At 38.2% G+C, this 26,301-nt stretch overlaps 1 protein-coding gene across 1 annotated transcript in view; it reads right to left on the bottom strand.

Moving 5' to 3' along the window:
* CNTNAP1 (contactin associated protein 1) overlaps window positions 1-26,301 on the bottom strand; it is a 258,073-nt gene that overhangs the window by 96,867 nt on the left and 134,905 nt on the right. The window contains exons 9-12 of the mRNA XM_053699377.1: window positions 25,123-25,272; window positions 24,044-24,215; window positions 6,515-6,621; window positions 1,954-2,073 (exon numbers count right to left, since the gene is read on the bottom strand). Of these exons, the coding sequence (XP_053555352.1) occupies window positions 1,954-2,073; window positions 6,515-6,621; window positions 24,044-24,215; window positions 25,123-25,272 (549 nt within the window). The remainder of the gene's footprint in view (window positions 1-1,953; window positions 2,074-6,514; window positions 6,622-24,043; window positions 24,216-25,122; window positions 25,273-26,301) is intronic.

Genomic DNA, 26,301 nt, shown 5'->3' with positions numbered 1-26,301 from the left:
TTTTATTTTGGGGGGCTTTGTTATTTTATTAGTGGGCTTAAATTATGTGTAATTAGCTTAAAATTGTTGTAATATTTTTTAAATGTTTGTAACTTATTTTTTTTATTTTTTGTAACTTAGCTTTTTTATTTTTTGTACTTTAGTTAGTTTATGTAATTGTATTTAATTGTAGTTATTTGTATTTAATTTATTTAATTAATGTAATGATAGTGTAGTGTTAGGTTTAATTGTAACTTAGGTTAGGATTTATTTTACAGGTAATTTTGTATTTATTTTAGCTAGGTAGTTATTAAATAGTTAATAACTATTTAATAACTATTCTAACTAGCTAAAATAAATACAAAGTTACCTGTAAAATAAATATAATTCCTAAAATAGCTACAATGTAATTATTAATTTCCTTGTAGCTATCTTAGGGTTTATTTTACAGGTAAGTATTTATTTTTAAATAGAAATAATTTATTAAAGTATAGTGTAGTGTTAGGTGTAATTGTAACTTAGGTTAGGATTTATTTTACAGGTAAATTTATCTTTATTTTAGCTAGGTAAGCTATTAAATAGTTAATAACTATTTAATAGCTATTGTACCTAGTTAAAATAAATTGAAATTTACCTGTAAAATAAAACTAAATCCTAAAATAGCTACAAAATAATTATTATTTATATTGTAGCTATATTAGGGTTTATTTTATAGGTAAGTATTTAGTTTTAAATAGGATTAATTTAGTTAATAATAGAAATATTATTTAGATGTATTTAATTAATATTTAAGTTGGGGGGTGTTAGGGTTAGGGTTAGACTTAGGTTTAGGGGTTAATACATATATTATAGTTGCGGCGGGGTCAGGGAGCGGCGGTTTAGGGGTTAATACATATATTATAGTTGCGGCGGGGTCAGGGAGCGGCGGTTTAGGGGTTAACATATTTATTATAGCTTGCAGTGGACTCCGGGAGCAGCGGTTTAGGGGTTAATCATTTTATTAGAGTGGCGGTGGGCTCCGGGAGCAGCGGTTTAGGGGTTAATACATTTATTTACTTGCGGCGGTGTAGGGGGGGGACAGATTAGGAGTGTTTAGACTCGGGGTAGATGTTAGGGTGTTAGGTGTAGACAGCTCCCATAGGAATCAATGGGATGTCTGGCAGCAGCGAACATGAACTTTCGCTATGGTCAGACTCCCATTGATTCCTATGGGATCCGCCGCCTCCAGGGCGGCGGATTGAAAACCAGGTACGCTGGGCCAGAAAAGTGCCGAGCGTACCTGCTAGTTTTTTGATAACTAGCAAAAGTAGTCAGATTGTGCCGCACTTGTGTGCGGAACATCTGGAGTGACGTAAGAATCGATCTGTGTCGGACTGAGTCCGGCGGATCGAAGCTTACGTCACTAAATTCTACTTTTGTCGGTCTCTAGCCTTTGATAACTAAGGCGAATCAGCCTCGCAACAAATACGCTGCGGAATTCCAGCGTATTTGAGGTTGACGGCTTGATAACTAGGCCTCAAAATGTCAAGAAGAGTTTGTGGTCTAATCATATTCCTCTTGCTAGGGTGAATAAAGATGAAGTGGTATAATTGAAAGTATGACAGCCAAGAAGTAAGCAAATGCATCCTTGATAATTTAAGAAATTCACTGTTTAGTACTCGGAAAATTGGAATATGGCTAATGACTCCTTCAGCACATATGTTTTTTTTTTTTTTTTTAATTGGGGATAAATATAAGCTTTGTAGCCTAAGAGACGGGTTAATAGAGATGGAATCATGAAAAAGAGAAGTTTATAAAGGGTTAGAGTTAATTATGTCACAACTATCACATTTAGCTATCCAACATTGGGCAACCAATTATTTATATTCAATAATACCCTCAATGCTGTGCATTAAACACTGTAAATAAACAGTCAGACAGTGTATGTGTGATTGACCTGAATGTGTTTGTATTGTAACTGTATCCACATATTACCCGAGATATCACAGTAGACATTGAATGGTTTCAAGGGGCCACTGCCATCTGGATCCAATGTGTAATTCCCAGAGTATTTTCCACTGACTCTATATGCATCACAGTTTTCCTTGAATAGTGCTAAAATGAAAGATTTAGAATAATAATCAGCAAGTGCTAGAACATCAGTGAACCTTTAAAACATCTGTCCATATACTTTCATTTTCATTTATTCCTGCCTTCTCAACAAACTTATTCCCTCTTAACCTCCCTTTACATATAATTCTCATAGGCTATACTTTAGCCACCAATGTTCTATTTCACTTACACCAACTTTCCATGTCCTCTGTTTGATCACCAACACCTAACATGCAGCATCACATACAGTCACTGTTCCCCACCACTTTGTTAATTCAAAAATATTTCCACCATCACATCTTTCATGTCATACGTAGTCCATCTCATATTAAAGCTTTGCATTAACATCAACCCTTGACAAAGTGGTCCCTTCTACTAAAGCCTAAATCCTATGCCCACATCCACAACCATGACATGCTTCAGTGATTCTCACACATGTTTATGCTGCCCTCAGCCCTTCTAAGCAAAACTGCTTTTAAACTCATATCAGCTCTGTTCCACTCATTTTCCATTTTAATCTCCTCTTATATCCCTCCCATCTTATATTACCACCCTTAACACTGATTCAGAAACAAGAAAAAAGACTTTGCTAGATATAAAATAACATCAAACCACATCAATAATGTCCTCTGATCTCAGATGACCTCATACTTCAAAGATCTGCATTATCCCACCCAACAACTCTATTCATATGTGTTGCAAAATCATTAATGATTGCACAACTGGTGGTCTCGTTTTCATCTACTACTCACATAAATACCTGTTCAATATCTCAGTTGAAATTGACCCATTCCAATTATGCCTTAAACATGCAATAGTCACACACTGTTTTTTGACCCATCCATTCCTCTGACCTCAAAATATTCCCAAAGGCTTAAAGGGACAGTCTAGGCCAAAATAAACTTTCATGATTCAGATAGAGCATGTAATTTTAAACAATTTTCCAATTTACTTTTATCACCAATTTTGCTTTGTTCTCTTGGTATTCTTAGTTGAAAGCTTAATCTAGGAGGTTCATATGCTAATTTCTTAGACCTTGAAGGCCACCTCTTTTCAGAATGCATTTGAACAGTTTTTCACCACTAGAGGGTGTTAGTTCAAGTATTTCATATAGATAACACTGTGTTCGTGCACGTGAAGTTATCTGGGAGCAGGCAGTGATTGGCTAAACTGCAAGTCTGTCAAAAGAACTGAAATAAAGGGGCAGTTTGCAGAGGCTTAGATACAAGATAATCACAGAGGTTAAAAGTATATTAATATAACTGTGTTGGTTATGCAAAACTGGGGAATGGGTAATAAAGGGATTATCTATCTTTAAAACAATAAAAATTCTGGTGTAGACTGTCCCTTTAAAACATATTTTCACATCAAATTCTCTTCTTGCCCCTTGTATACAGCTTTCATCCCCACCGCGTTACAGAGACTGTGATCAACAAGCTGACAAATAACCTGGTTACAGCCAAGTCTAGAGGCCTTTTAATCCTTTTCAATCTTGCTGAAGTCTTTGATACAGTTCTGCTTCTACAGCCTCTCCAAAGCTTTTACATATTACATGTTTTATCATGGTTCTCTTCTGATTGTTCTAGCTGTTCTCTACTACCCTTTAATACTCTTTGTTGGGGTGACACAAGGCTTTCTCATATTAATAGCTGGTTATTAAGTAACTCATCCTGAATGTCATCTAAGTTTCTGAAGTTCAACATCTCCATAACTGTGCTTCTTATCTTTTCCATTCTCTATTCATCCACTATTCCCACCCCTTAAAACCTGAATTACTGTTGACAACACTGTCATCTCATTAACCCAATGCAATGAAGCGCATTTGACCCAGAACTTTCATATGCTCCTCACACTGAGTTTTTCGCTAAATCCTGAAACTTCTACTTTTAAGATATCTCTCACATTCACCACTTCCTCACACAAGACTCAAATAAGATTCCAAGCCACTTGCTCATAAAATTCTACATTGATTACTTGTGTCTTCATTCTCTATGGTTTCTGATAATTTAATCTTCTTTATGCACCTCTCCTCTTTTGTCACATCTTGTGGCAATCTTGATTTCTTGCGCCTCAAAAATAAAATCTTGACCCTAACATACAAAGCCATCAATGACAATACTTCTTTCTGCCCCTCTCATTTCTTCCTATCATTCCTGTCTATAGATCTTTCTAGAAATCCACACATTCTGTGCAATTTTTGCAATTCTTTGCTTTGTTCCATAAGACTAGCCTCATGCTTTCAGCAATTCAACCCTTTCCTAAAATACACCTATTCAGGTATGTATTCATACAAGGGGACACTCAAGTCAAAATTAAACTGTAATCATTCAGATAGAGCAGCAATTTTAAACAGTTTTCCAATTTACTTCCTTTAACAAAATGTGCACAGTCTTTTTATATTTACACTTTTTGAGTCACCAGCTCCTACTGAGCATGTGCAAGAATTAACAGAATATACGTATATGCATTTGTGATTGGCTGATGGCTGTTACATGATAGATGTCGAAATAGACATAACTTTGAAATTTGTCAGAAAAAAAATCTGCTACTCATTTGAAGTTCAGACTAAGGGGCCGATTTATCAAGTGTCTGGCGGACATGATCCACTGTAGCGAATCATGTCCGCCAGACATTGATAAACATAGACAGCATATGCTGTTGGCATTTATCATTGCACAAGCAGTTCTGGTGAACTGCTTGTGCAATGCCGCCCCCTGCAGATTTGCGGGCAATTGGCCGCTAGCAGGGGGTGTCAATCAAACAGATTGTATGTGATCGAGCGGATTGATGTCCACCGCCTCAGAGGAAGCGTAAGAGTTAAGGAGCAGTGGTCTTAAGATCACTGCTTCTTAACTCCTGTTTCCGGCACACACGGAAACAGAGATACAAGGGCTCCATTTAGGCCGTGATAAATCGGCCCCTAAGTGCTATTGCATTGCCTCTTTATCATGCATTTGTTGTTAATGCAAATCTACTGTATTTATTGGTCCTTTAAGCTTTTTCTTTGTTTTCTCTCCTGTAGCTATAATCTTCCATAAAGTTTTGTACATGGCAACCTACATATAGGTCAGGGCCATTTATCATAATCAAAATAATAGTAATAACTTGGAGATATATTTCCATTCCATTAAAAATGATTATAGCCTGAAAATGCAGCAGCATTTTGTGAGATTCCATTATCAGTTTTTCTCTATGTTAGAGATGCAGTTATTTTAAATAAACATGGAATTGATGCATTAACTTAAAGGGACAGTCTAGTCAAAATTAAACTTTCATGATTCAGATAGGGCAAGCAATTTTAAACAACTTTCCAATTTACTTCTATTATCTAATTTGCTCAATTCTTTAGATATCCTTTGTTGAAGAAATAGCAATGTACATGTGTGAGCCAATCACACAAGGCCTTTATGTGCAGCAACCAATCAGCAGCTACTGAGCATATCTAGATATGCTTTTCAGCAAGTGATATCAAGAGAATGAAGCAAATTAGATAATAGAAGTAAATTAGAAAGTTGTTTAAAATGACATGCTCTTTCTAAATCATGAAAGAAAAAAAATGGGTTTCATGTCCCTTTAATAATGCATCACTTCCAATCCAGTACAGATAACGCTCTGAAGTTTTTAATCACTACACATGCTCAAATGTTGTTTTATTTTAATAAAATGATATAATTTCTACAGAGCTCTCCACCCCACCTCTACAGCCAATCACAGGTGAGTACTCCTGTCTGTCACAGAGAAGAGCTCTTATCTTTTTCTAAATTGTACCATATGTAAAATGCTAATAAAACTGTTTTTTTCTACAGAGCAGTACCAGTTGCATTGCCTAAACTAGGGTTGCCGCCTCAGCCATGTTTTCCTGGACACTTATGAGTTACACATGCTGCAGGGTGTGCAGGGAGGAACATGTATTGTGTTTCTGGACAGCACTATTCATGTTCCTCCCTGCACACCCTGCAGCATGTGTAACTTATAAGTGTTCTGTATTTTAAGGGACAGGTGGCAACCCTAGCCTAAACACACATTCTAGGTTATCATTGTACAAAAGCAATTAATGATCAATTTTTCTATGAATATATTGCTTACATATGGGAAGACATTAATTTTTTTGGCAATGGATGGAAGTTACTCAGACACCTCTCAATTTGTCCTTTTAAAAAGGCTGTAACATTAGCAGCCAAGTTAATAAAGTAGTATGTTAAATTAGTTGAACAGTTCCCCTGTGTGCAGATTTGTCTGACATCAGGCCATTAAAGCTGTATACAGCTTGATAATTAGTAAATGTATAGAAAATGATCTCAGATGTCTTTTCCAAAAGTTTACCTATAAAATATCTCACATAGCATTATCCATAAAGATTAAAAGCTTAGTCTGTACAAAACAAAGTTTTCTCACAAAAGTTTTAAAATGAACCTGTTACTGCATGGTTAAGAGTTAAACTCACATTTGTGACATGTCTCTCCTTTGTAACCTGTCATATCACAGATGCAGAAGAAGTCATCCCAGGACTGGTAACAGCGTCCCCCATGCTCACAGGGATTGGGTCTACACCTGAGAAAATAAAGGCATTGTATGCTGCTATTCCATAAAGTAATAAATCATTTAATAAGCATGGCATTTTCTTTTAATTAAGCTTCAAAAATCATTTAGACTTCTTAATTTATTTTCAATGTAGGCTTCTGCCTGAAACATAATTTTTGGGGAAAAAAATGTGAAAAGGATAAACAATTGTAAATATGGTAACACTGTGGGATATAACATAATCACTGCTATTATAGTACAACATGAAACTCCTATCTGCTGATAACACAATATTATTACTACTATCTATGACCTAGATTACAAGTGTTGCTATACTGCTGAAAAATTGGCCTTTGCGAGCGGAATATTCATCTCACCCGTATTACAAGTGGTACGACTATACTGCTAGCGTTTAGCCTATACCGCCACGATCCATTCCGCTATCAAAGACCAGTAGTTATGAATTTACAAAACAAAAATGTTACAAAGTACACTAACACCCATAAACTACTTATAAACCCCTAAACCACTATCCAAATACTATAATAAACCTATAAACCCCTAATCCGCCGTCCACCCACATCGCCAACACTAAATTAAAGTATTAACTCCTAATCTGCTGACCCCCGCATTGCCAACACTAAATAAACCTATTAACCTCAAACCCGCCAACCCCCCACATCGCTAACACCGAAATAATACTATTAACCCCTAATCCGCCGCCGCCCGCATCGCAAATACTAACCTAAACCTAGTAACCCCTAAACCGCCAAACACCCACATTGTGACTACCTAAATAAACCTATAAACCCCTAAACCACCAGCCCCCCACATCGAACAAAATTAACCCCTAAACCTAACACCCGCTAACTTTAAATTAAACTTACAATATAACTACCTTCAAATGAATAAAAACTTACCTGTGAAATAAATAAAACCTAAGCTTAAACTATAATAAACCTAACATAACTACTTTAAAAAAAAAAAAAATACCAAAAATAAAAAAAAACTAAATTACAAAATTAAAAAATCCTAACACTAATAAAAAAAAAAATAACATTAAAAAAACAAACACTTAGATTACGAGTTTGATTGAAAAAGCAGCGTTATGGCCCATACTGCTTCATTTTCCCTAACGCTGCTATTGCAAGTGTTGTCGGTATAGGTGTACCACACACCTTTTAGCCTCTCACGCAACGTCAGTACCGCACTTTAAAAAAGTCCTTTTTCAATGGGACTCCCATAGCGCTGGTATTACGAGTTTGTGTGGGAGGCAAAAAAGTGAGCAGTACACACTATACCAACAAGATCCGTACCTCCATCTGAAAGTCAGTAGTTATGAGTTTTACGTTACAAAGCTGTAGCATAAAACGCATAACTAAAGTGTTAAAATGTACACTAAAACCCATAAACTACCTATTAACCCCTAAAGCGAGGCCCTCCCGCATCACAAACACTATAATAAATGTATTAACCCCTAATCTGCCGCTCCCGACATTGGCGCCACTATAAAAATGTATTAACCTATATTCCGCCGCTCCCCGACATCGTCGCCACTATAATAAACCTATTAACCCCCAAACCGCTGCCCTCCCACATCACAAACACTATTTAAATATTATTAACCCCTTATCTGCCGTCTGCCCACACCACCGCTATAATAAACCTATTAATCCCTAAACCGCTAGCCCCCCACAACAAAATATACTAAAATAAACTATTAACCCCTAAACCTAATGACCCCCTAACTTTATATTAAAAGTATCTAATTACCCAAAAAAATTACATAACTAAATTACAAAAACAAACACTAAATTACGAAAAATAAGAAACAATTATCAAAAATAAAAAAGAATTACACCTAATCTAATAGCCCTATCAAAATAAAAAAGCTCCCCCAAAAATAAAAAAGGGCCTTTTGTGGGACATTGCCCCAAAGATAACAGCTCTTTTACCTGTAAAAAAAAAAAATACAAACCCCCCCCTACAGTAACCCCCCCCCACAACCAACCCCCCAAATAAAATAACTATCTAAAATAACCTAAGCTCCCCATTGCCCTGAAAAGGGCATTTGTATGATCATTAAACCTTAAAAGGGCATTTAGCTAGCTCTTTTACATGCCCAGAACCTAAACTAAAAATAAAACCCACCCAAAAAAAATCCTTAAAAAAACCTAACACTAACCCCCGACGATCCACTTACAGTTCTTGAAGTCCCGTTGAATGATCATATCTTTGAGCCCTTATAACTTATTTTTTAAAATCATTTTAATAGATAATGTTATTATAAATGTAACTGTACTTTGTAATGTATTTTTGATGTGTTTTGTCTGTGGATGGAGTAATTATTTGCAGGTGTTTTGTGCCACATGATTATTTGTATCCAACTGTGATTTAGTAATGTACCACATGGGGCGTTAGTGGTTAATACTCTAATCACTTAACCACTTTTGAGTATTCTCTCAGGTAGTGCAATTAATTAGCTTATTGTGTGAGTCAGATAGTACAGAACATAAAGATTCCCTAATTTATCAGTTCTATATAAAAATATAGTACACATCATAAAAAAATCAGCTGGAATAGTTTGGTGTGATATTTCTGTAGTATAAACATGCTCCTACTTATTGTAAGTTGTTTAGACATGTAGCAGTTGTTTAATGGACTTACTGTATCATTATTTGGCAGCTAATGGGTTAAGGGTATTGAATAACAAAGTTAACAAAATATGCCTAAAATAGAATGTAAAGCTTAACTATAAAACTATAGAATTAAACTTTGAATCTTTTAAATATTAACAAAATGTCAGCCAATAGAATATGAAATCTATATGAATTTGAAATCTAAAAATAGATCAATTCCTTTTTGCTGATAACACAATACTGTTATGACTATGCAGAGTGTTTTTGATAAGCGTGGCATTTTAAAAAAAGCTTCATTAAGTGAAACAGAAACTTGAGCCGCATAAAGTGCAATAATGGGCACTTAACATTGATGTATGGCGGATATAGGAATACATAGCACATAAAGAATTAATATTCATCATCAACTTCAAGATGCTTAGAAATCCACTCCTAGTTTCAAGAAGTGCATTTCAGCAGAGCTATATTCCTGGCAAACAACATATACATGGCTGTCCAGAGGGGATGCAAGAGGGGGCAAATGCCCTTGAATTTTGCTTGTTATATTAAAGTGTAAGCACCCATGCAAGTCACTCATTTACTGCTAATTGAGCCACAACTATTTTCAAAATGACATGCAGCCCAAGTATCTCTCTCCTGCTATATTTCTTGCCTCATGACATCATCATGAATTTGGGGCATTTTTTGGGCTCAACCAGTAATTCCGACTCCCCCAAAAAAATAATCTGTGGACACCATTGTGCATGTGCATTTTATTTGCTGTGGCTACCTGCTACAATCTTTGTCTTATTATTGGCTTATTGACCATTTTAACTTTACATGACCCACAACCAGGGCCAATAGCACTCTGTCAACCCTTCTAGGCACAGGTATATTAGATCCATTCTTTGTCACGTTTGTCACCTCATGTTCACTTACTAGTATTAGCCAACAAATATGTATATTCCTGAGGGGTTTTTTGGGCGAGAAGCTGATAGCAAATGAATAAAATGAGAAACCAAAAATAGTTGGACAAAGTTCTGAGCACATGTAATGTTCAATAGGTCAGGGTATGCAGCAGGTCAGATACAGGCAAGGATCTGGACAAGTAAAGTAAGTTACAGGTCAGGGAAAACAAAGCTTAAACAACTGACCACCACATCAAGGTTTATGGTGCTCATATACTGTACACCTAGATTACGAGTTTTGCGTTCATGTTTTAACGCTGAAAAATGGCCATATCAGCGTTAAAACAGCAACGCAGCCATTATGAGTCTTGTCAGTATAGCTGTACCGCAAGCCTTTTAGCCTGTAACGCAACGTCAGTCCCGCACTCAAAAAAATGACGGTTTTTCATGGGATTTCCATAGTGCGGCCATTACAAGTTTTGCGGTGAGGCTAAAAAGCTTGCGTTACAGCCTATACCGACACGATCCGTTTCACAATCTGAAAGCAAAACTCATAACTAAAGTGTTACAAAGTACACTAACACCCATAAACTACCTATTAACCCCTAAACCGAGGCCCTCCCGCATCGCAAATACTATTTTAAAGTTATTAACCTCTAATCTGCCGCTCCCGACATCGCCCCCACTAATAAAATGTATTAACCCCTATTCCGCTCCTCCCTGACATCGCCACCACTATACTAAAGTTATTAACCCCTATTCCCCCACACCCCAACATCTCTCCCCACACTATAATAAAGATATTAACCCCTATTCCACCACTCCCCGACATCGCCACCACTAAATAAAGCTATAAACCCCTAAACCTCTGGCCTCCCAAGTCACTACCACTAAATAAACCTATTAAGCCCTAAACTGCCAGCCCCCACATCACCAAAAACTAAATTAAACTATTAACCCCTAACTTAACAACCCAATAACTTTAAATTAAAATGACAAGATCCCTATCTTAAAATAAATAAAATCTTACCTGGGAGATTAAAAAAAACTAAATTTAAACTAGAAATTAAACTAACATTACTATTATACTAAAATTACAATAACTACAAATTAAATAAATTAAATAAAATTACACATGAAAAAAACCTAACACTACTAAAAAAAATTAAATCTACAATTGCAAAAAATAAAAAATACTAAAGTACAAAAAATAACAAACACTAAATTGCGAAAAATAGCAAACAAAATTATCCAAAATAAAAACAATTACATCTAATCTAATAGCCCTATAAAAATAAAAAAGCCCCCTAAAATAAAAAAAGCCTAGCCTACTGTTAAAAAACCTAAGCTACCCTAAAATTAATATAAAGTATACTCTTTCTAAGGCATATAGTATAGTACAAGAGCACAAAGCACCCCTCCCAACTTATTGTAAGTATTGGGTTGATGAATTAGAACAAGATATAGACCATTGGACATGGTTAAATATATTCCAGAATACAGCTAAATCTTCCGTCTCAGCTAGAATGATGGAACAAAACTTAAAGATATTAACAAGGTGGTATTTAACCCCGACTAGAATCAAAAAAATTATACCCACATGCTCAAGACAGTTGCTGGAGAATGTGCGGGGAAAAGGGATCACTATCTCATATTATGTGGTCTTGCCCCAAAATAATGCTTTTCTGGGGGTCCATATTACAAGTAATAGATAGAAGAGAAGACAGGAAGAAATTACAGACTTTTACTACGGCCATACTAAATAATTTAGAATTTAAGGGAGACAAAGCTAGAAGATATTTATATCAGATTATGCTTAATAGTGCAAAGAATCTAATTTTGTCTAAGTGGAAAACAGCAGAGGTTCCTACAAAAGAAGAATGGATTAAAAAAGTTAATGTAAATATGTTGAATGAGGAATATTATTTTCTGCATAACAATAGATATGAGACTCCTAGGGAAGCAAAAGCTTTGTGGGAGAGGTTAATAGGGGTCCCTCCATCCTCCTCAGAGCAATGAGGTGGGCAAGGAAGCAATAGCATAAAAAGGAGTTAATACAATTATGCGGTGCTTTTATAAGAAATTTTCAGAGTTTGTTATTATTATGGTAAACCCTGTGTGTGTTGTTTTGTTTGTATGTCACTTTTAAAGAAAAATAAAGAAAAAAATGATTTAAAAAAAAAAAAACCTAAGCTACCCATTACCCTGGAAAGGGCATTTGTATGGGCATTGCCCTTAAAAGGGCATTTAGCACTTTTAAGAAAACCCAAAACCTAATCTAAAAAAAAAAAAACACCCCAAAAAAGTTTAAAAATCCTAACACTAACCCCCAACGATCAACTTACAGTTTTTGAAGTCCGGACATCCACCCTCATCCAGGCAGCGAGAACTCTTCATCCAGGCAGCGAGGTCTTCATTCATCCAGGTGGCGTCTTCTATCTTCATCCAGATGGCATCTTCTATCTTCAACCAGGCAGAGCGGCTCCAACCTGAAGGCATCCAGCGCGGAGCTTCCTCTTCATATGGCCGCCGCCATATACTGAATCTTCAATGAAAGGGAGCCTTTACAAAATAGCGTCCCTTGCATTCCTATTGGCTGATTTGATTTTTGAAATTCAAATCAGCCAATAGGATGAGAGATACTGAAATCCTATTCGCAGTTCAAATCAGCCAATAGGATGAGAGCTACTGAAATTCTATTGGCTATTCAAATCAGCCAATAAAATTTCAGTAGCAAAGAGAGAGCAAAAGAGAGGGGAGAGAGATAGCAACAGAGAGGGGGACAGAGAGAGCAAAAGAGAGGGGAGAGAGAGAGCAAAAGAGAGGGGGGAGAGAGATCAAAAGAGAGGGGAGAGAGAGAGAGAGAGAGAGAGAGCAAAAGAGAGGGGGAGAGAGAGCAAATGAGAGGGGAGAAAGAGCAAATGAGAGGGGGGAGAGAGAGCAAATGAGAGGGGGGGAGAGAGCAAAAGAGGGGGGGAGAGAGCAAAAGAGAGGGGGGAGAGAGAGCAAAATAGAGGGGGAGAGAGAGCAAAAGAGAGGGGGAGAGAGAGCAAAAGAGGGGGGGAGATCAAAAGAGAAGGGGAGAGAGAGCAAAAGAGAGGGGGAGAGAGAGCAAAAGAGAGGGGGGGAGAGAGCAAAATAGAGGGGAGGTAGAGCAAAAGAGAGGGGGAGAGAGCTAAAGAGAGGGGGAGAGAGTGCAAAAGAGAGGGGGAGAGAGCTAAAGAGACGAGAGGGAAAGAGCAAAAGAGAGGGGAGAGAGAGAGCAAAAGAGAGGGGAGAGAGAGCAAAAGAGAGGGGAGAGAGAGCAAAAGAGAGGGGGAGAGAGCAAAAGAGAGGGGAGAGAGAGCAAAAGAGAGGGGGAGAAGGTGAGCAAAAGAGAGGGTGGAGAGAGAGAGTATAAGAGAGGGGGGAGAGGGAGCAAAAGAGAGGGGGGAGAGAGCAAAAGAGAGGGTGGTGAAACAGCAGTTTAAATCAGCCAATAGGATTTCAGTAGCTCTCATCCTATTGGCTGATTTGAAATTGAAGAATCAAATCAGCCAATAGGAATTCAAGTTACGCCATCTTTAATCGCGTACCTTGAATTCACTATTCAGTGTACGGCGGAGATTGTACGAAGAGGATGCTCCATGGCTCCGCGGTTGCCGATCTTCAGTTCCAGGGTCGCCTGTCTTCAGTTCCAGGATCGCCGGTCTTTAGTTCCAGGGTCGCCAGTCTTCAGCTTCGCGGTCATTGGTCTTCAGCTCCGCCCTCCGCTCCACGCCGGGATGTTCCTGGAAGAAAAAAGAAGAGGTTGTCGCTTGAAAGAAGACTTCACCGCATGGGACAGGACCTTCTCCACCGGACTTCAGGAACGGTGAGTACCAACCAGGGGGTTAGACTTAGGTTGTTTTTTTTTTTTGTTTGTTTTTTTAATTTTAGATTAGGGTGGGCATTTTGTAAATTGTAAAAGCGCTAAATGCCCTTTTCAGGGCAATGGGTAGTTTAGGTTTTTTAGTGTTAGGTTTTTTATTTTGGGGGGTTTGGTGGGTTTTACTGTTAGTAGAGACTTTGTGTATTTTTAATGTAAAAGAGCTGTTTATCTTGGGACAATGCCCTGCAACAAGCCCTTTTAAGGGCAACTGGTAGTTTATCCTTAGAGTAGGTGGTTTTTTTATTTTCGGGGGCTTTTATTATTTTCATAGGCCTAGATTTGGAGTTTGGCGGTAGCAGTGAAAACCAGCGTTAGAGGCTCCTAACGCTGGTTTTAGGCTACCGCCGGTATTTGGAGTCAGTCAAAAAAGGGTCTAAGGCTCACTTTTCAGCCGCGTCTTTTCCATACCGCAGATCCCCTTACGTCAATTGCATATCCTATCTTTTCAATGGGATCTTTCTAACTCCGGTATTTAGAGTCGTGGCTGAAGTGAGCGTTAGAAATCTAACGACAAAACTCCAGCCGCAGAAAAAAGTCCATGGCTCCGCGGTTGCCGATCTTCAGTTCCAGGGTCGCCTGTCTTCAGTTCCAGGATCGCCGGTCTTTAGTTCCAGGGTCGCCAGTCTTCAGCTTCGCGGTCATTGGTCTTCAGCTCCGCCCTCCGCTCCGCGCGGGATGTTCCTGGAAGAAAAAAGAAGAGGTTGTCGCTTGAAAGAAGACTTCACCGCATGGGACAGGACCTTCTCCGCCGGACTTCAGGAACGGTGAGTACCAACCAGGGGGTTAGACTTAGGTTGTTTGTTTTTTTTTGTTTGTTTTTTTAAATTTAGATTAGGGTGGGCATTTTGTAAATTGTAAAAGCGCTAAATGCCCTTTTCAGGGCAATGGGTAGTTTAGGTTTTTTAGTGTTAGGTTTTTTATTTTGGGGGGTTTGGTGGGTTTTACTGTTAGTAGAGACTTTGTGTATTTTTAATGTAAAAGAGCTGTTTATCTTGGGACAATGCCCTGCAACAAGCCCTTTTAAGGGCAACTGGTAGTTTATCCTTAGAGTAGGTGGTTTTTTTATTTTCGGAGGCTTTTATTATTTTCATAGGCCTAGATTTGGAGTTTGGCGGTAGCCGTGAAAACCAGCGTTAGAGGCTCCTAAAGCTGGTCTTAGGCTACCGCCGGTATTTGGAGTCAGTCAAAAAAGGGTCTAAGGCTCATTTTTCAGCTGCGACTTTTCCATACCGCAGATCCCCTTACGTCAATTGCGTATCCTATCTTTTCAATGGGATCTTTCTAACTCCGGTATTTAGAGTCGTGGCTGAAGTGAGCGTTAGAAATCTAACGACAAAACTCCAGCCGCAGAAAAAAGTCAGTAGTTAAGAGCTTTCTGGGCTAACGCCGGTTCATAAAGCTCTTAACTACTGTGCCCTAAAGTACACTAACACCCATAAACTACCTATGTACCCCTAAACCAAGGCCCCCCCACATCGCCGACACTCGATTACATTTTTTTAACCCCTAATCTGCCGACCGCCACCTACGTTATCCTTATGTACCCCTAATCTGCTGCCCCTAACACCGACAACCCCATATTATATTTATTAACCCCTAATCTGCCCCTCACAATGTCGCCGCCAGCTACCTACACTTATTAACCCCTAATCTGCCGTCCGCACGCCGCCGCCAGCTACATTATAGCTATGTAACCCTAATCTGCTGCCCTAACATCGCCGACCCCTATATTATATTTATTAACCCCTAACCTGCCCCCCACAACGTCGCCGCCACCTACCTACAATAATTAACCCCTAATCTGCCGACCGCAAAGAGCCGCCACCTACATTATAGCTATGTACCCCTAATCTGCTGCCCCTAACATCGCCGACCCCTATATTATATTTATTAACCCCTAATCTGCCCTCCCTAACATCGCCGACACCTAACTTCAATTATTAACCCCTAATCTGCCGACCGAATCTCGCCGCTATTCTAATAAATGTATTAACCCCTAAAGCTAAGTCTAACCCTAACACTAACACCCCCCTAAGTTAAATATAATTTAAATCTAACAAAATTAATTAACTCTTATGAAATAAATGATTCCTATTTAAAACTAAATACTTACCTGTAAAATAAACCCTAATATAGCTACAATATAAATCATAATTATATTATAGCTATTTTAGGATTTATATTTATTTTACAGGTAACTTTGTATTTATTTTAACCAGGTACAATAGCTATTAAATAGTTAAGAACTATTTAATAGCTAAAATAGTTAAAATAATTTCAAAATTACCTGTAAAATAAATCCTAACCTAAATTACAATTAAACCTAACACTACACTATCAATAAATTAATTAAATACAATACCTACAATTACCTACAATTAAACCTAACACTACACTATCAATAAATTAATTAAATACAATACCTACAAATAACTACAATGAAATAAACTAACTAAAGTACAAAAAATAAAAAAGAACTAAGTTACAAAAAATAAAAAAATATTTACAAACATAAGAAAAATATTACAACAATTTTAAACTAATTACACCTACTCTAAGCCCCCTAATAAAATAACAAAGCCCCCCAAAATAAAAAAATGCCCTACCCTATTCTAAATTACAAAAGTTCAAAGCTCTTTTACCTTACCAGCCCTGAACAGGGCCCTTTGCGGGGCATGCCCCAAAGAATTCAGCTCTTTTGCCTGTAAAAAAAAAACATACACTACCCCCCCAACATTACAACCCACCACCCACATACCCCTAATCTAACCCAAACCCCCCTTAAATAAACCTAACACTAAGCCCCTGAAGATCTTCCTACCTTATCTTCACCTCACCGGGTATCACCGATCGGTCCTGGCTCCAAAATCTTCATTTAAGCCCAAGCAGGGGCTAGACATCCATCATCCGACGGCTGAAGAAGTCCAGAAGAGGCTCCAAAGTCTTCATCCTATCCGGGAAGAAGAGTAGATCCGGACCGGCAACCATCATCTTCCAAGCGGCATCTTCTATCTTCATCCGATGAGGACCGGCTCCATCTTGAAGACCTCCACCACGGACCCATCTTCTTCCGACGACGACTTCCCGACGAATGACGGTTCCTTTAAGGGACGTCATCCAAGATGGCGTCCCTCGAATTCCGATTGGCTGATAGGGGTTAATTACTTTATTATTCTGCGATGTGTGGGTTTGGGGTGTATCTGTTCTGATCAGCCAATAGAATGCGAGCTCAATCTGATTGGCTGATTGAATCAGCCAATCGGATTGAACTTGATTCTGATTGGCTGATTCCATCAGCCAATCAGAATTTTCCTACCTTAATTCCGATTGGCTGATAGAATCCTATCAGCCAATCGGAATTCGAGGGACGCCATCTTGGATGACGTCCCTTAAAGGAACTGTCATTCGTCTGGAAGTCGTCGTCGGAAGAAGATGGGTCCGTGGTGGAGGTCTTCAAGATAGAGCCGGTCCTCATCGGATGAAGATAGAAGATGCCGCTTGGAAGATGATAGTTGCCGGTCCGGATCTACTCTTCTTCCCGGATAGGATGAAGACTTTGGAGCCTCTTCTGGACTTCTTCACCCGTCGGATGATGGATGTCTAGCCCCCGCTTGGGCTTAGATGAAGATTTTGGAGCAAGGACCGATCGGTGATACCCGGTGAGGTGAAGATAAGGTAGGAAGATCTTCAGGGGCTTAGTGTTAGGTTTATTTAAGGGGGGTTTGGGTTAGATTAGGGGTATGTGGGTGGTGGGTTGTAATGTTGGGGGGGGTAGTGTATGTTTTTTTTTACAGGCAAAAGAGCTGAATTCTTTGGGGCATGCCCCGCAAAGGGCCCTGTTCAGGGCTGATAAGGTAAAAGAGCTTTGAACTTTTGTAATTTAGAATAGGGTAGGGCATTTTTTTATTTTGGGGGGCTTTGTTATTTTATTAGGGGGCTTAGAGTAGGTGTAATTAGTTTAAAATTGTTGTAATATTTTTCTTATGTTAGTAAATATTTTTTTATTTTTTGTAACTTAGTTCTTTTTTATTTTTTGTACTTTAGTTAGTTTATTTCATTGTAGTTATTTGTAGGTATTGTATTTAATTAATTTATTGATAGTGTAGTGTTAGGTTTAATTGTAGGTAATTGTAGGTATTGTATTTAATTAATTTATTGATAGTGTAGTGTTAGGTTTAATTGTAACTTAGGTTAGGATTTATTTTACAGGTAATTTTGAAATTATTTTAACTATTTTAGCTATTAAATAGTTCTTAACTATTTAATAGCTATTGTACCTGGTTAAAATAAATACAAAGTTACCTGTAAAATAAATATAAATCCTAAAATAGCTATAATATAATGATAATTTATATTGTAGCTATATTAGGATTTATTTTACAGGTAAGTATTTAGCTTTAAATAGGAATAATTTATTTAATAAGAGTTAATTAATTTTGTTAGATTTAAATTATATTTAACTTAGGGGGGTGTTAGGGTTAGACTTAGCTTTAGGGGTTAATACATTTATTAGAATAGCGGTGAGCTCCAGTCGGCAGATTAGGGGTTAATGTTTGAAGTTAGGTGTCGGCGATGTTAGGGAGGGCAGATTAGGGGTTAATACTATTTATTATAGGGTTAGTGAGGCGGATTAGGGGTTAATAACTTTATTATAATAGCGGTGCGGTCCGGTCGGCAGATTAGGGGTTAATAAGTGTAGGCAGGTGGAGGCGACGTTGGGCGGCAGATTAGGGGTTAATAAATATAATATAGGGGTCGGCGGTGTTAGGGACAGCAGATTAGGGGTACATAGGGATAATGTAAGTAGCGGCGGTTTACGGAGCGGCAGATTAGGGGTTAATAATAATATGCAGGGGTCAGTGATAGCGGGGGCGGCAGAATAGGGGTTAATAAGTGTAAGGTTAGGGGTGTTTAGACTCGGGGTACATGTTAGAGTGTTAGGTGCAGACGTAGGAAGTGTTTCCCCATAGCAAACAATGGGGCTGCGTTAGGAGCTGAACGCGGCTTTTTTGCAGGTGTTAGTTTTTTTTCAGCTCAAACAGCCCCATTGTTTCCTATGGGGGAATCGTGCACGAGCACGTTTTTTAAGCTGGCCGCTTCCGTAAGAAACTCTGGTATCGAGAGTTGCAGTGGCGTTAAATATGCTCTACGCCAGGGGTGTCAAACTTGCGGCCCGCGGGCCTCATGCGGCCCTCAACCTAATTTTGTGCGGCCCACGCCACCTCCATGAAAAATATTAATTATAATATGCTTATTACTTAAAGAGCGAGTGCGCTTACTGTTAGGGATGCACATACATTAAAACATACATTATTAAAAAGAAAAAGACAGATAAGTGCATAATGATTTCTTTAACTCATGCAGTTCATTACTATGGTAGCACTGATTTCCCACATCATTTCTGTCCATTCCTTTCCATCATTTTCTCTTTAACTAAAATCAAATACTTTATATATATTTCTGTGTATTTATTTTATATTATGTACAACAGGTATGTCTATCACTATTATAAACAGTGGGTCGCACGTGGAGCGTGTCTCACCTTCTTAAAAGCATTAGAGCACATTTCCTCAAGCCAGAGTAAGTTAATTAGGAGTTACAGAACACAATCTTTTGAAATGTATACAGTTATAGCAAATGCCACTGCACTGTTTAGCAATGACAAGATATGTAGGTAGTGTGCGGCCCACGTGAGTTGTACTTGTATGGAAAATGGCCCGCGACTAAAATGAGTTTGACACCCCTGCTCTACGCTCCTTTTTTGGAGCCTAACGCAGCCATTCTGTGGACTCTCAATACCAGAGTTATTTTAAAGGTGCGGCCAGAAAAAAGCCAGCGTTAGCTACGCGGGTCGTTACCGACAAAACTCTAAATCTAGCCGATAGGGATTAGGTTTAATTTTGTAAGCTTTTGTAATTAGTTTTTTTTATTTTCTATAATGTTAGCCTTTTTTTTATTTTTTGTAATCTTAGCTTTTTTTTTGTAACTTTAGTATTTTTTAGTTTAGTTAATTTGTGTTAATTTAGGGAGTGTTAGGTTAGGGGGCTTAGTAATTTAATTAGTTATTTGCGTTGTGGGTTTTGGTGGTTTAAGGGGTTAATAGGTTAATTAGGTTTATTGCGATGTAGGGTGGTTTGCGGTTTCGGGGTTAATAGGGTAAATTGGTTCATTGCGATGTGTGTGTTTTTTGCGGTTTAAGGGTTAATAGGTTAATTATGTTTATTGCGATGTAGGGTGGTTTGCGGTTTCGGGGTTAATAGGGTAAATTGGTTCATTGCGATGTGTGTGTTTTTTGCGGTTTAAGGGTTAATAGGTTAATTATGTTTATTGCGATGTGGGCGTTTTGCGGTTTAGGGGTTAATAGGGTAATTAGGTTTATTGCGATGTGGGGGTTTAGGGGTTAATAGGGTAATTAGGTTTATTGCGATGTGGCTGGTTGACGGTTAAGGGATTAAGGGGTTAATTACTTTATTATTCTGCGATGTGTGGGTTTGGGGTGTATCTGTTAATACTTTGTGTGGGCGGTTCTTTTTTTTTTATATACTTCGTGCGGGCGGTGTTTTTTTTTTTTGTAATGCTCCGTTTGCCTTCGCTGTATCCCGGTGGATTCCGAAAATGGCAGGGTGGCACCACCTTGTTTTACTTCGAGCGGGCGTAGTTTTTTTTTTTTTGTAATGCTCGTTTGCCTTCGCTGCATCCCGGTGGAAGCTTCGCTGCATCCAGGTGAATTCTGTTGGCTGCCTCGTGCTGCCAACATTCCATTGAGGATGCGTGCGCTACTGCCGACGGCGACGGACATTACAAATGCAATTATAGTACAGATAGTTATTTTAATTTTAGTATAATAGTAATGTTAGTTTTATTTATAATTTAAACTTAGGTTTTTTGAATTTCCCCAGGTAAGTTTTTATTTATTTTAAGATAGGGATCTTATCATTTTAATTTAAAGTTAGGGGGTTGTTAGGTTTAGGGGTTAATATGTTTATTTAGTGGCAGTAATGTGGAGGCCAGAGGCTTAGGGGTTAATAACTTTAGTGGCGACGATGTCGGGGAGAAGCAGAATGGGGTTAATATCTTTATTATAGTGTGGGTGATGTTGGGGTGCGGTGGAATAGGGCTTAATAACTTTAGTATAGTGGCAGCGATATTGAAAGCAGCAGATTAGGGGTTAATAGATTTATTTCTGTGGCGGCGAAGTCGGGGGCTGCAGATTAGGGGTTAATAACATTACGTAGGTGTCTGCGATGTCGGGCAGCAGATTAGGGGTGTTTAGACTTGGGGTTTATGTTAGGGTGTTAGGTTTAAACTTAACTTTCTTTTCCCCATAGACATCAATGGGGTTGCATTACGGAGCTTTTAATTCTGCGATCGCAGGTGTTAGTTTTTTTTAAACACTCTCTCCCCATTGATGTCTATAGGGAAAGTGTGCACGAGCACGCCAAAGCAGCGCTTGTATTTTATGCGGTATGGAGCTCATCGCCACCATATCGCACGCACAAAGCGACTTTTTCAAAACTCGTAATGGCAGCACTAAGGAGAGTGAAATAGTGCAACTTTTGTTGCATTCGTTCCGCACCCTCTATAGCGCAAAACTTGTAATCTAGGTGATAGACAGCTGAGGGCAAAGTTGGTGTGCGTGTCAAAAAAGGACTGACATCACAGCCTGGAGTACCAAACAGACAAACAACCTGACAAACCTATAGTTTAGTTTCTAACTGGATACACAGCAGTCAGGTGTACAACATAAGATCAGATGGATAGCACTGCTAGGTTTTATTACTTGACCAGATCTCCCCTCCAACCAGACAGTAGCAATAAAATGACTATTAAAGTTATTTTAAACACATAACCTAAGCATATTCCATAAAGCCAAGATATATTAATATTCTTAGCACCTTTTCCTTGTCACCTGATGCATTTGATCATGTAATTTGTTCTTGATGCCTGACTTTACTTCTTGCTTCTGTAGTGTTTGATAATAACATCAGTTTAAAGTGTTTTCAATTGCAGTGTCACTGAAACTGTGTTGGTATTGTTAATCAATAACTGGACTAACAATCTTTGCCCGGGGGCTTAGAATGCTTATTAACCCCTTTGCACACTGTATACAGGAGGCGGCAGCCTATTTTTCATCCATTCAGCTAATAAATAAAAATTAACTGGACTATAATTGTGCATCAGCTATGAGCATTTATTTTTCTTGGAAAAAAAAAGTTATTCATATTTTAGTAAAAACCAATATAGGTATCTGTGATTGTTATTCTCTTTCCCTTTTTAGTTTTGCAGTCTTTCATTTGATTACTGTTTATTACCTTTTAATCATTTATTAATACTGAACTCAGATTATTTTATTTTATTATTTTTCATTGTGCAATGTCTTCTTAGGGTTTCTTTTCTTTGAAAATGACTTCCTACTTTATTCTGTACATCAGCACATCTAATAAAGTGTTCAGCTTTCTCTGTTGGACTTGCTTGCATTTCATCTAGCCTATGTTGGTTGCTTTGCTCTGACAGGTACAGTCTATACAGTTAATCATTATATTCTATCCAAGTGTGTCTCATATAGAAAATGCCCTTGGTACAGTGTGAGCAACAGATAGTGCTCATGTGATATAGAGAGCAAGGGGAGTCCCTTTGTCGTAGCGCTGAGAGAGTAAACAATATCGCCTTGGGTCTTATACACAAGGCTACTACTTTATTATTTTGTCATGATACTAATTTAAACATAGAATTGATATTTTTCTAATGACCAAAGAGATTTGCATAGACATACTTTGGTGTGATATTTGTCTAATTAATTAAAGGGATAGAAAGTTAAAAATTGAAAATGTGTATGGGTGCATTTCAATTTGAAATAAAAGCATTTTTGCAATATACTTTCATCAGCAAAAATGCTTCCAGTAAAAGTTAACACTGTTTTTCATTTGCATATGCACATATCCTGTGAGGGCCTGTGAACCAGTATTCAAACACTTATATGTCTGCCGCACATCAATAAATACCGACAGCATACGCTGTCGTCATTTATCATTGCCCAAGTATTTTTGCACATTCGCGGCCAATTGGCCACTAGCAGGGGGTGTCAATCAACCCGATCACATCCAATCTGGCTGATTGCTGTCCGCCGCCTCAGAGGTGGCGGACGAGTTAAGGAGCAGCGATCTTAAGACCGCTGCTTCTTAACTCCTGTTTCCAGTGAGCCTCAAGGCTCGCGCTGAAACAGCTGCATAAAGCTGCATATGGGGCTTGATAAATCGGCCCCCATGCCTGCTCTGGCCTCACAGCATATGTGTGTATGCCACAGAAAAACAGTAATGCATTTTACTATAAGCAATTTTGATAATGGAAGTATATTGCAAAAATTCTTCTAATTAAAATTACAATGCACATTACATGTTGGATGGTTCTATGCCTTTAAGTGTGTGTTAAAGTGTGTGTGTGTTAGTATGTGTGTTATTGTGTAAGTGTGTGTTAGTGTGTTAGTTTATGTGTGTGTGTTAGTGTGTTAGTTTTTGTGTGTTTGTTAATGTATGTGTGTGTGTTAGTTTGTGTGTGTGTGTATGTGTTTGTGTGTGTTAGTGTTTTAGTTTGTGTGTGTGTGTTAGTGTGTGTGTCATTGTGTGTGTGTTAGTTTATGTGTGTGTGTTAGTGTGTTAGTTTTTGTGTGTTTGTTAATGTATGTGTGTGTGTGTTAGTTTGTGTGTGTGTGTTAATGTGTGTATGTGTGTGTGTGTGTGTGTGTTAGTGTTTTAGTTTGTGTGTGTGTGCTAGTATGTTAGTGTGTGTGTGTGTGTGTGTGTGTTAGTGTGTGTGTTAGTGTGTTTGTGTGTGTGTTAGTGTGTTAGTTTGTGTGTGTGTGTTAGTGTGTTAGTTTGTGTGTGTGTGTGTGTGTTAGTTTGTGCGCGTGTGTGTTAGTGTGTGTGTGTATGTGTGTTAGTACTCTCACATGCACACACACAAATAAAAAAACATTAGAGACTGTGCATGTGGTGCACATACAGTAGTTACATTCTTACCTGTCAGCGATAGAGCATACATTGAACATGACCTCAGAGAATCTTCCCAGCCACCCTAATTGCATTCTATGAAAGTCCACAGGCTGTCTGTCCACACTGATCATCTGCATGCAACCATGAAATGCAGTCTGATTTGAGTAGCAGCCGGATCCTGCAGCTGGCTTCGGACAACCTGATGGTTACATATTGTGCAATGATATAAACTTTCCTAATCTTCATTAAAAAATACATTTTACCTTCAAATATTTGAAAACATTATGGTTTATCTTACATAGAAGTATCACCTATAAGATGTGATGTATTTAGAGATTCATTGAATATAAATGCTTAGAAATTGAAATGCATGTGACGCCCATAATTTATCTGACATAAAAATTTTGACATCCAAAGAGTTAAATACAATAATACTAATATTAAAGGGACAGTAAACATCTTGTAATTACAAGGAATTTTTGTTGTCCATTTCACTGCATCTCACAAAATCTTTGATTTAGGACCACATGTTCTATTGGGCAGGCAGACAAAGCTCCCGACTTGAGGACCTTTCTGCCTGTCTGTACATCTGCAGCCCACATGTACTGTTGTGCAAGGTTGTCAATCACCCCAAACTAGTGTGTTCTTAGTGCTTTATATCTGCAAGCTGAGAGGTAGCGGAGAAGTTACAAAGCTGTGGTTGCTGCAGCTTGCAAGGGCACTAAAGTGGTATTTGTTGCATAGTATAAGGATTGTTTATTGTATAGGCAACAAGAATAGCTACGGTCATATTGTTAGTATAAAATGCATTGTTTTGCAGCTGTTTTAAGTTAAAACTAATTAAGGACAGATATGTGGCAGGGTTAGCACTGAGAAGTCAATTTTCAGAGCTAAATAACATGAAAAAGGTGCAAAATAAAGTAAACATTTTATAGAAACATTTCAATATGTGTACTGCTCTCAACTAAGCAATGTATTGTCTGTTTGAAAAAAAGTGTAATTCTTTTCACTATCATTTCTAAATTTTGTGTGACACCAACAGTGAGGGGTGTTACTAGGATACTATACTCAATAAAGACATAAAAAAGCAACCCTGGTCTACTTACCCCCAAAGTAGTATGCATCTCCAGTGCGAAGCTGAAATTTATACTCAATCTTGAATGCCGCTCCTTCATCCTCATCAATGACAACAACAGCAGAGTTATCCTGAGCCATGAGGTAGACTGAGTGCCAGAAGCCATCATTTAATCGATATCCTGATGATAAAGAGGCACAAGTATGATCTATTTGTACAACTGCTCTATTCTGTTCCCTTGTGACCCATGTATTCCCTTATAATCACATCTCTGTGTATCTTATTACTAATTGCTTGTTCCTGTAACTTCCTTATATAACTACTTATACCTATTTCTCATCACTCATTCAATCACTATCTCCTTTTATGAATGAGCCATGAAGATCCTTCTCTAACTCGTCCTATAACCACTTTTGTTACTCTCCCTTCTAACTGTTCTTTTCAGCACTCTCTATAGTTCTTCCACTGCTGACTTTTGTAAATATTGATAACTTTGTCTCCTTCTGCAGATGCTCTCTAAAAGTCTTCTTCAACCTGCCCTTTAATTATGGACAGCTAATCCCAGTCAAACAGATCCATATATAATCTATGGTCCAAAAGGTCCAAAAATACAATACTTCTGATATATTGGGACAAAAGAATAACATCTAGATTACCAGTTTTGTGTTACGGTTTTAACGATGAAAAAATGGCCATTTCAGTGTTAAAACAGTAACGCAGCCATTACAAGTCTTGTCAGTATAGTTATACAGCAAGCATTTTAGCCTGTAACGTAACGTCAATCCCGCACTAAATAAAAAGGATGTTTCTGTGTGGGATTTCCATGGCGCCGGTATTACAGGTTGTGCATTCAGGCTAAAAAGCTTGCGTTACAGCCTATACCAACACAATCTGTTCCGCCATCTGAGAGCAGTAGTTATGAGTTTTGCGCAACAAAACTGTTACACAAAACTCATAACTAAAATGTTACAAAGTACACTGACACCCATAAACTACCTATTAACCCCTAAACCGAGGCCCTCCCACATCGCAAACACTATTTAAAGCTTATTAACCCCTAATTTGCCGCTCCCGACATAGCAGCAACTAATAAAAGTTATTAACCCCTATTCCGCCGCTCCCCGACATCGCCACCACTATAATAAAGTTATTAGACCCTATTCCCCCGCACCCCAAAATCACAGACACTATAATAAAGATATTAACCCCT

This window comes from Bombina bombina, chromosome 1 (genome assembly GCF_027579735.1).
Source record: "Bombina bombina isolate aBomBom1 chromosome 1, aBomBom1.pri, whole genome shotgun sequence".
NCBI lineage: Eukaryota > Metazoa > Chordata > Amphibia > Anura > Bombinatoridae > Bombina > Bombina bombina.
The sequence above is the reverse complement of the archived record's forward strand: the minus strand, read 5'-3'. Positions and strand labels throughout refer to the sequence as shown.